Genomic DNA, 13373 nt, shown 5'->3' with positions numbered 1-13373 from the left:
ACTATGCTCTTTGGTCCTTGGCCCTGGGCATAGTAGAAAACAAAAGAGATGGCCCCTCTCCTCAAGGGAGAGACAGACAGTAAACAAATCCTCACAGATTTATAACTATAAGCTGGAGTGAGGTCTCAGAAGGGAAAGAACAGGCCTCTATGTGAGGATGTATCAGGAGATATAGTTTACACACAAGGGGGAATTGGAGATGACTCTTTTACATGATATTTAAGCTGAGATCCAACTCATCTTAGCCAGCTGAAAACTACAGGGAAGAGCATTCCAGGGAGATGGAATAGCATGTGCAAAGGCCCTGAGGAAGGAAATAAAGACTAGAGTAGAGCTAAAGGCTCAGCTAGGAGTGGAGTCTGGAAGGAAAGGCCAGGCTTTGTTTGGAGTCTAGACCCTTGTTTGGGATTTGGATCCTTACCCTCAAGGTGACAGAAAGCATGTGAATCATTTTTACCAGATATGCCAGATGACAAGAATATTTCTATTTTTAGAGATCATGCTGGCTGCCAGTGGAGAATGGGCCCAGTGAAGAGAAGGAGGCAGGCTGGGCCAGAAAGAGCCTGATCCAGGCAAAGCAGCAGCAGTGGAGACTTATTCTGGACACAGAATTGCCAGGGCTTGGTGATGCTCTAGATGTCTGGGGAGAAGGAAAGAGGTGACATTAGTGGTCTCCTGGGGTCTGGCTCAGGCACCCCAGTGGATGGTGATGCTTTTTCCCCAAGAAGGGGGAGCCTCAAAGAGGCTGAGCACACAGCAGGAAGGGCAGAGGAACGAGGGGTGATCAGGCTTAGATTTGGGACATGTTCAAGCAAGGCCCAGAGAGGCGGTCCAACAGTGATGTCAATAAGCTGGTCATCATCTCTTGGGCTCTGGCTGGCCCAGGGCAACAGGAGGCACCAGCAAGCCCTGGGCAGCTTCATGCAGGTGAGATGCCCTACCCCCACTGCAGGATTGTCAGAGTCAGAGATACATCCCTGTTTCTCCCTCCCGTGCCCTGTCAGGGAGAAAGGCTTTCCCTTTTCTGGAAGTGCCAAAAATGTAGCACAGGAAGCTTGTTTTGCTGCCAGAGTGACTAATATTTATCACTGGTATATACAGTAGCCATTCTTCAAGGCCATGAAATTCTGCCCACAGCTACAGCCACAAGCCTCTCAGCCACCCTGCCCAAGAGGCCCTGCCTCAGCATTCCTCAGAGCTGATTAATACCACTTGCTTCCTGTAGGGGCTTTGCTGACCTCACACCCCAGTGGCTTCTCGGTGTGCTGGACTTGCGGCCTCGTTCAGGGTCCAGGGCCTCTGCTGTGACCATGGAAGTGCACCAGGATCTTGCCTCTAACCCCCCCACCCTGAGTCCCCACTGTGGGACAGAGGCAGCCCCTTGCTCCTCAGACAGAGCAGAGGAAGGGAGATGACAGGAACTTTGGAGAACACCTCATCCAACCTTTTTGTTTTCTGAGGAGTAAGCTGAGTTGCTCAGAGAAACCAAGTGACTTGCCCAAAGTCACACAGAAGATCTCAGACAAAAATCCCAGGCCAGGAGTTTTTCTTTGGAGTCCTGGCCATGAGGTCAAAGGTGGCAGGCCTCTTGACAAACTGTGCCTTCTTTTTGGGTAGGTGAAATGGAGCTGTGAGTGGCTTTAATACTGAGACCCCCAGGAAGGGGATAAGGAAAAGTGGCCACTGAGACACCCACAGGATCAAACCCTCAAAGAAGTTTGCACATGGCTGCCACCACGCCTGCCCTCCCCTGACAGCTCTCAAATGCAAAGCGCGTACCAGGACTGGAAGCATTGGACATAGATTTAAGGTTTCTGGAGACAGTAGGAGCTTCTCAGGACATGTGAAACAACCCTGGCTCTTAACAGAAATGGTTTCATTCATGCAATACAGTCTATGAATTTACCCCGGCCCAAAGGTCTCTGTGAAAGGAAGGGGTGGGCAAAGCCCGCAGAGGAAGTACTTTCTTGTGTGACAATAACCATAGAGGAAACAAGATAACAAGACAGTATGAAATATAGTGAATCAGTGTAAACTTGGCCATTTAGGCCAAGCCCCTTGCCAAAGTCATCTGCCTTCAGCTACCTGCCGAAACAGAGGCAACTAATAGGAAATCGGCTGGAAAAGGACACTGCCTACTGTTAGCATGAATATTTATCACTCACTATGTGCCACAGTAAGTCCCTACTGGGAACAGAGGAAAAGAAGATCTACACTCTTTCGAATCGCACATGTTCCTGACCTCAGGAATAATGAAGGGTGACCAAAAAATGCAAAGACACCAGGGACACAGAGGACAGCTTCAAAGGGCTCTACTTTCTATAATCAGATGCATTGATTAGTATTAGTTTGATTAGCCCATCAAACCTGTTGCTCCCTGTGACTTTATGTATACACTGACGTCCCATCGCTGTGATGAAAACTGGGACAGCGTTCATTCATTCATTCATTCATTCTCTCACCAAATGCTCACTGAGCACATTGTAATACCAAGCACTGTGCTAGACCCAGGGGTTATAGAAGTTGACATATACCCACTCCTTTCCCTGGAAAAGCCCTTGGTTGTTAAAGATGGGGGGGTGGGGGTGGCGAAAATCCTGAGGTCCGATCTTATCTGTCTTCCTGCCTTTGAACACTGCCACAACAGAACCAGCAGAGGCAGGCACTTTTAAAGTAGGGCCTGCTGTACACTTTCTCAGCTATGTGCCCCTTTCCTTCCTCCAGGCTTCCTGTCTCCCTTCTGTATTGTCACCTCCAACTACCCTTGAAAGTCAACACCTTTGGAGAAGGCAAAATAATTCGGCCACCTTAAATAGTACAAATAGGCTCTCCAACCAATCCAAGTGAGTTTTTATGGCAATCAGACTATATGCTGGGCACAAAGAACAACATCCAGGGTGGTCATTTAAGGAGCGGTCATTCATGGTGTTGTCAAGCTGGTATGGCTGACTCAGACACACTAATAGCTGGAGGAAGCCCTCCTCATTGTTCCAGCTGAGTTCCAGCTGCCTGCTGAGCTGAATGCTTCAGAAAAGCACACAGGGATGGGGAGTCCACACCCAAGCCCCCCACATACAACTCCCCAACCACCAGTCAGAGCTGGAAAGGGCAGCTGAGTTCAGGAAACTGAGGCACAGGGAAAGTGAGTAGAACTCAGGGGTCCTGGGCTCCAGGTCAATAGAATACACCAGCCCACTGTCTACCCCAGATGCTCTGAGCCTGACCCAGCTCTAATGCCTATTCACAAGACCGTTAACAGCTCATGTTTGCACAATGCACGTTGCCATTTCCCAAAACTCTTGCCCATCCTCTTCTCTCTCCTGATCATTATGGCAGCCGTCAATACAGACAGGGTGGGTCTTACTATTCCCATTTTATGTGACAGAACATCAGTCCCAAAGAGGCTGTGAGACTTGTTTGAAACCACATAGAACAGGATCAAGTGTGCAGGCTTCACATGATCCTATCTACTGCTCTTCCAGTGGGATGGTGGGGGACACAGCAGGGAGGGGACTTTCACCAGCACAAGATACGGCTCCTAATAAAGGAAGCTCACAGTCAACTCTGGGCAGATGAATGACACACAGATGAGTCCCCTTCATGGAGACCAAACTGATGCATTCATAAATATTTATTAAGCATGTATTATGTGCCAGAGCTGGGAAGTGATTCAGTGGGCCATAGTGAGGTGGGGTGATCAAGACCTATTCTGAGTTTTAAAAACAGAAAGACACACAGGAAAGCAATCCAGGAAACATCCAGGGAACATAATGGTGAGCTAAAATGTGGCAGGGGTTGTGGAGAAAGTGTGCTGTAGAGGAGCTGTGACAGGCCTCATCTCGTAGGAGCAGAGTCTATACTAGGTATGTCCAACCTGCAACTGACAGGCTAGGTGCTGATTTGGGGAGGACTATTTTTGTTTATCTGTGGAGGGGTCAGCTATCATGAAAAGTATGCACAGATCTTAATTTTTTTTTCTATCAGTTTTTGTTAGTTGTCTGTGTTATTTAATGTGTGGCCCAAGACAATTGTAATCCTTCCGATGTGAGGCAGAGAGAAAAAAATTGGTTGCACACCTCTTGTCTATACAGGAGGTAAGTCCACAAAATGAGCCTGTCCACAGAAATGTGCTGTGCCTGGTTCTTTCTAGCCCAGCCTCAGTCACTCTCTGCTACTGATGTACCAGGACCACCAAGAGGTTAAAAGCTCCACTTTTTTAACAGCATCCTGGCGCCTGGGTCCCCTTACGCACAGGCATAGTCTATATACACACACACACACACCAGCCTGGGCTAGGCCTGAACTAGCACCTGGGGCAGACACAACATTCCTGCCAACGAGGAGAGATCTGAACATTCACAAATGCATTCCACAGCTCAAGAAAATGTGGTGAAAGCCATACTTTCAAAAGGGCTGCATTTCGCACATTTTAAGTGGTTTTCGCACATTTCTGAGCAAGTGCATGACTGCTCTGTGTGTGTGAACATAACAAGTTTCAAAAGGGAAAAAACAGTGGCTAAATGTGACTCATCCTACTCTCCTAACTTTTTTCTCTATCTCAACACAAACTCACGCACACACCCTCAAGCACTTCCCCCAACACTCATGCAAACGGCACAGGGGGCTGGAGGACCTGAGGATTCATTAGGTCAATTCCCCTCACTCTCAACAAGCTCGCCTTCCAGGTGACCCATGCAAACACAATTAAACCATGAATTCCTGGAGGACCTGGGTTTTACTCACACTGCCTTTACCAGAGGAGGTACCTCAACGACCCTGCTGAATCTGTGGGCTGCAGGAAATATCATTGCATCCCCAGTTCTGCTTCCCAGAGCTGAGGCTCCCCCTGAAAATGAAGGCAAATTCTGCTGTGCCCGAGCCAGTTTGTGTTCATTCTTCGTGACTACTTTCAGTGGAGCCACCCTCTGGTTTCATTTCAGTAAGAGCCTCACCAGCTAACAAAGCACTTTACTGCCCGTGATCTCATACAGACTCGGTGAGCTACGGGAGGCTGCTCACGTCTAAAGATGAGGAAGCCAAGGGTAAGAGACTTCAGGCCACTCTCCTAATCACACAGCTAAGAAAACTCAGGTCTGTCATTCCTTGTCCACAGATCTTACCTCAGTTACTGAGAACTAAACTTCCAGGATTCTGAAATTTTATTCATCTTCATTCGATTTAATGACAACTCAGATTCTTCAGGCAGCAAAGCCATGATTGTCATCACCATCACTATACCGCCACCAACCAGGACGGTACACTGGAGCCTGACCCGAGAGAGCAGACAGGACTATCTATGATACATACCAGAGGGTGGGGGAGCAGGAGGCTTGCTAAATTTGAAAACTTTCTCTGACATCCAAGCATTTAAACAGCTCGTTGAGTCCCATACATAAATATTACTATAAGCTACGGTTTCATTTACCCTGTGCAGGGGCCAAGTGGGGTTGAAAGTAGAGCGAGCACAAATTAGGTACTGGAAAGTTTCTTATTTCCTGTAGTGTCAGATGCTCACAGTCAAAAAGAGAAGAAAAGAAGAACCAGTGTCACATGGTGAGTCTCCCATCAAAAACCAAATGTATATGTTTGCACAAAACTGGTTCCTTTCACTAAATGCCCTAAGTGCGTAGCACAGCTGGAATTGTTCTAGACACACACGCGCGCGCACACAGGCTTTTGGCTATTTCTGCTAAATAGCCCCAGAGCCTCCTGAGTTAAGCCCTGGACCCTTTTACCAATGTGGGACAGATAGTTTCCCTGAGTCCCCAAGGAAGACACAAAATGCCAGGTGGAACAGAAAGGACTCTTAGCAACCCAGAACGTACCCAGAGACACCAAAGGAGCTAAAAACCACTTTTTCCCCACCAAGGAGACTAGAACCCAAACCTCAACTCTGGAATCTTGCTCTGTGCCCTTGGGCAAGTCACTAGCCCTCTCTGGGCCTCTAGTACTCATAAAGATAGAGCCTGGAGTGGAAAGTCCCAGTCTCTTTCGGCCTCCGTATGCACATAAATGACCCCTTCCCTTCCTCTCCCACTCAACACAAACATCAGAAGCCAACTTGGTGAGAGGGACATGGTTAGAGGAATACATGTGTTTTTATACATATAGAGCATCCATAAAGTTCATGTGCAATTTAAAATAGTGTGCATGTTTTCTTTGAGACAGAATCTCACTTTGTCACCTTGGGTAGACTGCCATGGTGTCATAGCTCATAGCAACCTCAAACTCTTGGACTCAAGCAATTCTCCTGTCTCAGCATCCCAAGTAGGTGGGACTACAGTCGCTGGCCACAACGCCTGGCTATTTTAAAGTCTCTTGCTCAGGCAGGTAACTCATGAGCTCAGGCAATCGCCTGCCAAAGTGCTAGGATTACAGGCATGAGCCACCATGCCTGGCCTAGCAGTGTGCAATTTTAAAGTGCACACGAACTTTACAGACATGCTGTATTGTGATAAAACACACAGTCATTTTGACATGTACAATTCAGCAGGATTTAGTTCGTTCACAATGTTGTACAACTATGCCAACTACTTAGTTCCAGATCATTTTTTATTACCCCTGTACTCAATCCCATTTCCCTCTCCTCAACCCCAACACCTGTTAGTTAATCTGCTTTCTCTCTCCATGAATTTGCCTGTGTGGGGAGAGTTCATGTAAATGGGATCCCACACTCTGTGGCCTTTTGTCTCCGGGTCCTTTCGCTCATCATAAAGTTTTCAAAGTTCAGTCATGATGTAGCACGTACTTCATTTCTTGGCTGAAAAGGCATCCTATTGTAGAATAGAATACACTTTTGAATTAGTTACTAAGTAAATCATTCAGAGTCTTGACTGCTATTATTAGTAATAATTAGATAAGATAATCTATGTAAGGTGCAAGGTGCACAGTGAGTTCCCAAACAGCATTAGCTTGTCATCACCATCAACAAGAATTCCTTACAGCATACTTCACTGGTGCTGTGTTCAGATCACTAAAGATGAAGTGTCTGATTTTAAATCAAAAGTTCAGTTTATTGTTATCTCAAACAAGAAGCAGCATAATTAATCAAAGTATGCACCTCAATTATCAACACAGTTTTGCCATCGTAACAGTTGCTTGTGGGTGCCAGCTGCCTGGAGAGCAAGTGGCGATAAAATCATGAAAGGCATTTTCCACAGCTTGTTGAGAACTGTATATTTTTCCTTGCAAGAAGTGGTTCAACGTGTTAGTCAGTTGGTACAAGGTCTCATGAATATGTTGGATGGTGTTTCCAAGTCCAGGTTCTATAGTCTGAGCAAGTTGTTTGTGTGACTTGTGGTCGAGTCTTATCTTACAAAAGAACTGGCCTGTCTTCTGACTAATCTCAGATACTTAATCACAAGCCTCCTCATCCCTCCATCCAACTGGCTGCCAGAGACATCAGCTGAGCTCGACAGACCCCGTTTCACAAACCCGTAATGGATAATACATGTACCCGCACTAGACCACCAAACAGACACCATCAGCTTTTTCTGATGAATATACTATTCTGGACTGTGTTTGCTTTACCTGTAGCCAACCCTTATGCCTAATGCTTGTGATTTTCAGAAAGAATCCATTTTTCATCACACATAACAATACGGTGTAGAAATGGTTTGGCTTTTATGTTGGGACAGCAAAGAAAGACAAGCTTCAAGGTGATTTCTCTTCTCATGCTTGTTTAATTCATGTGGAATCCATCTATCCAACATCTTTACCTTGCTGATTTGTTTTCAACAGTCCCATGTTGTTGGAATAATAACATCAAAAACCTTGCTGCTAACTTACACATAGGTTGAGATGGATTCGCCTCCCCTCCAGCTTTCGGCTCATCATTTTTATCCCCCTGGGTCTCAGGCATCCATGTGGCTCATTTTCAAGATTAAAATCACCAGAACAGAACTTCTCAAACCACGGACTTACTATGTGGTCATTAGCCACCAAACGCTGCCTTGGTATTTTGAGCTGTCTGCGCTGCTATTGGTTCCACAATGGAACTCATTTTCGAAAATAACACACATTTTTTTATTTACCCATGGTTTTGCAAAAATTGCTGTAAAAAAAAAAATATGAGAGACGATCACAAGCTAAGATGTGCGTTTGAAAGAATGAGGGTGTACCTTATATAAAAACAAACCAAGAAGCATCCAGGTGGAATGTCAGAAACGTCAATTGTCAGACTTAGTACTTAAGGAAATTGAACATTTTATACTTAATAACCGAACGCTAAGTAAATCATTCACAAACTCGACTGCTATTATTAGTAATAATTAAATAAGATAATCTAAGTAAGGTATAGGGTACATAGTGAGTGCCCAATTAGCATTAGCTTGTCATCACCATCAATAAAAATTCCTCGCAGCACACCTCGCTTGTGATGTGTCATCACACCTTACTGCACTGGAGGCCCCGTCCAGGTCCCAATCTCTGAGGACATAAATCAAAACACTTCTGCACACGTACTATGTATTTCCCTGGTTCTCCAACGTGTGTGTGCCTCTGAGGAGTAAACCATCCTGACGCAGTAACCCCTCTTCCAAGAATCTGGCGCATGACATTGACCAAAATTAAAAAAAAAAAAATCATTGGGGAGGTGGCATTAATTCTTCATTTTCAAAATGATTCATAACAGGTTTCCTTCAAATGGTTTCCCCAGAAGTCTTCCAACATAACTCAGTTTGCACAAGCAATGTTTCAGCAATCTGCGTACACCTTCTCCATAAAACACCAAGCAGCTGTCTGAGTTGGGCTCCAATTCTGGAGGTCTGGGATGGTCAGATGTTAGGAATCAGTCTGCTGCCCCTCCCATAATTAGTGCGCTGCATCTGGAGACAGAAGGCCTAAGTCCTTACCCCCTTTCCAGCCCCGTGGCTCTGAGTAAGTCACTTCTTTGCAGGCCAGTTTGCTGTTAGGGAAGGCAAAAGTGACGGCTGCTTTCCCTAAAGGCTGGCAAAAAAAAGGACAGTGGCACAGAGGCAGGAATCATCATTGTTACTCACAAAGCCAACTCTCAGGACCTAGGCTCCGCCCAAAACTGGGGGCAAAAAGTCCCTATTTGTGAAGCATTTCAAAGCACTGCCTGTCTTCATGGGTTGCTTTACTCTTCCATGCTGGTCCCCTTATAAAACAAGCCTACCCTCCCATCCATTTAAGCCCACTGTCCCCATCTGGGGTTTCCAGCTAAGCAACAGTGGGCCGCTGCACCCCCCGGGGATGTGTGGGACCCTCCACGCCCACTTCCACCTGCCTCCTGGGGGCAGTGGAAGCAATCCTCTCCAAGTGTTCTGTGGCCAGTTCTCTCCCCACTCCCAAAGCTTGTTTTCTTTAATTAGCTCACTGTGGCAGGAGAAAAACGCGGCCCCACCCTCCAAATGAGCAGATCTGGGCCTTGAATGCACTCTGTGGTTTGCCTCTGTGCTGCCATACCGTTGGCTGGGGAGTGACAAGCTGCTGGGGCTTCGGAGGCAGGGGCGTTATGAAACCCCGGCTACACCGAGCTAGGTCTTTCTCTTCCCAACATCTGACGCTTGCTTCTCAACCACAGGTGGAGTTGCACCCCTTCCTGAGTCCCTGAAACCTGTCATTGTGGTTAGGGGACAATTCCAAATTCTGCTGGTTTTCTCTCTCTCCTCTCTCTCTCCACCTTCTTCCGTCCTTCCTTCCTTCCTTTTTAGTCTGCTCAGGGGGCAGTTTATGGTACAAAGTCCTGTCTTCACATCTCCCAGATGATGAACTAATGCCCACGCAAAGTAACTGCTCCTTAGAGTCTCTCGTGATAACAGTGAGCAAGAATTAAATCAGTACTTTGGAGTCTGCTGGGTGCGGTGGCTCACACCTGTAACCTCAGTACTCTGGGAGGCCAAGGTAGGTGGATTTCCCTGAGCTCACACAGGTTCAAAACCAGCCTGAGCAAGAGCAAGTCCTGGTCTCTAAAAATATCTGGGTATTGTGGCAGATGCCTGTAGTCCCAGCTACTTGGGAGGCTGAGACTGAGAATCACTTGAGCCCAAGAATTAAAGGTTGCTGTGAACTGTGATGCCATGGACTCTACTGAGGGCAACAAAGTGAGACCGTATTGAAAACAAAAAAATACTGAGGAGTCACCTAGAGCTCTTTCTAACACCAGTGTTTAAGTTTATGAAAGATTTCTACATATGTCACCTCAGCTGGTCTCACCTACAAGCAGGCAGACTCATCACCACTCCATTGTACAGATGAAGAAACTGAGGCTGAGTGGGGAAGGGATGGATGGTCAAAGGGCACGTGACTGAGACTGACAGAGGGTGAGAGGACAAGAACCCCTGAAGCTCTTCCTGATCCAACGACTCTGAAGAGGTGCTTAAAAGTCTGAGGCAGAGGCTGTCTAGAATTGGACTCACAGAATCTCTCACGTTAGACCTTAATGGCTGGGGTTCCCAGATGCAACCTCAGTCCTAACATTCCTAGGGATCACTCCTTCATCTGTCCATTCTTCACCATCATGACCATTGCTAACATTTATTCAATACTATGGGCCAGACCCAACGTTGACTCTTTCCCCTGCACTCACTTCACACTAGTGACTACCCTGTGAAGTAGCTGCCATCATCCCCATTTTCCCAAAGGGTAAACCAAGGCTCCAGGAGGCATGAACAACTTGCCTAAGATCAAACAACTAGTTAAGAGACAGAGACGAGATTTGACCCAAGAATTTAACCTCCCAGTAGCGCACATACTTAGCAACTTCATTACAACCGAGAGTAACTCACTACATTACCACCAACTTGGCTCATGTCTCTACAATGGGCTGCTCAAAAATTCACTAGAGTGAATGAATGCACGGTAGACCATGAAAATACTTCCAACGAGGGCATGTTTGTAGCCTCTGATATTCCTCAACTGTGATCTGTATGAACAGAGCCACCAGCACCTAAACCAGCCTGGAATCTTCATGTGCCAGTACTCATCTGCTTATATTTTGTTTCTTGGCTTTGTAACCCGGAAGACAATGTGAGCAGATGAGAAATCCAGCCAGGAGTCTGCAAGGGCAAGACCAGCTTGAGACCTCACCCCAGGCTGTCAATCAGGGCTGGGTACATAACTCGCAGGACCCCCATGCAAAATGAAAATATGTAGTCCTTTGTTCAAAAAAGCAGGAAAAAAGTACCATCATGGCGCTAAAAGATAAAGCTTTTTCTCTTTCTCTTATGTCTCTCTTTTGTCATGGTATTTTTATTTGCTATTTAATATTATTCTAAGTAAAGAGAAATTACATTTTAAATTAGCATAAATTTTACCATTCACATTTATATTGTGTGATGCCAGTTTTAAATGCAAATATAAAAGTACTTAACTAGTATGTGGAGTCACCAAAATTACACAAATTATATTTTTGGAGCTTGGATATGCATATGCATTTTGTAACTCACCAGGACAGAGAAACGCTGCATAAAACTAACTCAGTCGTTCTTCCTTCTGGATGTGTTCGCAGTCTACCATCACTCTCTGCCTTATGCTTCCCGAGGAGTAAGGAAGGCCTGAGAGAAAAAGGCACTACAGGCTTCCCGATCTTTCCTTCTCCTCTTCTGTCGTCATCTTCAGCCGCCATGGTTGGCGAACACGGGGAAGTAACATGAGCAAGAAAGGGCACAACTGGGTTCTCTGTTATTGATGTTTCTTAGGACACCACGGCCTTTTTTCTGTATCCAAGACAAGTTCCAGTTCAAATGGAAAAGTGTGGGGACTATAGGGCCCCTGCCTACTCAGTCATAGATGTGACATCTCCAGCTGGCTGTGACTCTGACTCGACGCCCCACAGCATGGGTCCCGCAGAGGGTGCTGGAGGGGCACCGCAAACACTACCCGTGAGCAGCGTAGAAGGAACAATGGACACACGTCACTCACATCCCCTCCACTCATGCACATGCTCCATGGTCTGGGTAACTCCCTCAAAACATTAGTTCAGAGATAAAATTCTTAGGAACTTCAAAAGAGGAATGAAAGAGCATAAACGAAGCATAGGGCGCTCCCAAGTGATGAGCACCTGCCACACGCTCATGAAACTGGCCTTCAGGCCAGACACTACTGAAGACACTCTTCCACGACTATCCTGTCCTTTGCTGGCCAATCTAAAGCCATATTAGCTTGAGGTCCCACTGTCAGATGGCACTAGGTCTGAGAAATGTCCACTAGAGGCTCCAACATTGAAACACACTGTGCGACAGCTCCTTTGTAAAGAAGGGAGGCAACCAGCCAACCATCCGTTGATGTGGTTAATGCCAATGGAAGGGAGGAAAGGACCAACCAACCATTTACCAGCTATTAGAATGGGGCCAAACACTGAGCAAGGCCTTGTTCACGCTTTAACTCAACCTTACATCAACCCTAAGAGACAGGTGTCATTTATCCCCATATTTCTGCTGGAGAAACTGTATCTCAGAGAAGTGATGTGACTTACCCAAGACCTGCCCAGCCAGCTTAGGTTGATCTCTCTGGACTTACCACCACCCACTGAGACCCCTCTATCCCCATGCGGCCCTGCTGTTTCCACCAAGAGGATGAGTAGGAAAGCTGGGTTAAAACTCAAGGGCATTTAAGCCAAGAAAAAAGAGAGCATCTCTGACTCCAAATGCTCCAGTATCTCAAGTCAGGAGCAACCAGCCAGGGCTTAAACAAAGGATTAAAGCAAAGGCTTCTTTGGGACGTATGTTAAAGGTATGTGACCCGTATCTCTGCCTACATCAGCGCAGCCCCATGCATTTCCCTAAAAGCCTGTAAAGCAGACCTCCAGTAATTATGACCCTCAAATCAACCCTGGCTACATTACGAGTAATGCACATTTATAAAGTTAAAAGCTCAGGTTCTGCCTCTAACACAGTTATTTACAGTCATTAGGACCAGCCCGGGCAGGTGCTGGGTTCCATGCTATCACACCTCACCTGCCTGGCCACAGCCTTCTCCTCGGGGTAGCAATTCTGAGCAAAGCTTGAACACTAAAATTGCTTTGTGGTGAGTCTGCCTTAGAAGGTAGCCAGGTAAATAGCCTCGGCCCTGCCCAGGAAGAGCTGCTGGGTAGGACAGTACCCAGTGACCCCAAACATAGGGTCAGAGACTTCACTTCCCATCTTGACATCACTTCTAGTTGCAACCCAAGCAGTAGGGGAATATTAGTTGGCTGGAGGATGACAATGTCCTCTGACCTCCCATCACACCTCAAGCCACCTCACGCAGGTGTTCTCTACCTGTGCTGAAGCCCATCCATGGGATGGGGACGCGAGGGGTGCTGGTCTGGGAAGTACCCTGGTATCACACGAAGATCCCTAGGCCAGAAACACACAAGATGGGTTCAGATGCCCTTGCCTGCATCGCCTCAGGGAACCCTTGGCCTTCCTCAG

The 13373-nt window shown here is 46.7% G+C and overlaps 1 protein-coding gene across 3 annotated transcripts in view; it reads right to left on the bottom strand.

Annotated features, from left to right (window-relative positions):
- Positions 1-13373, bottom strand: part of SMAD3 (SMAD family member 3) — a 119122-nt gene that overhangs the window by 79949 nt on the left and 25800 nt on the right. Inside the window, exon 1 of one of the 3 annotated variants that reach the window (XM_053596180.1) lies at positions 11409-12073. The exons of the other annotated variants lie outside the window; for them this stretch is intronic. Coding sequence (XP_053452155.1) covers positions 11409-11587 — 179 coding nt within the window. The 5' untranslated portion in view covers positions 11588-12073. Of the gene's footprint in view, positions 1-11408; positions 12074-13373 lie in introns of those variants that run through there. 3 annotated transcript variants of the gene reach the window in all.

This window comes from Nycticebus coucang, chromosome 6 (assembly GCF_027406575.1).
Source record: "Nycticebus coucang isolate mNycCou1 chromosome 6, mNycCou1.pri, whole genome shotgun sequence".
NCBI lineage: Eukaryota > Metazoa > Chordata > Mammalia > Primates > Lorisidae > Nycticebus > Nycticebus coucang.
The sequence above is the reverse complement of the archived record's forward strand: the minus strand, read 5'-3'. Positions and strand labels throughout refer to the sequence as shown.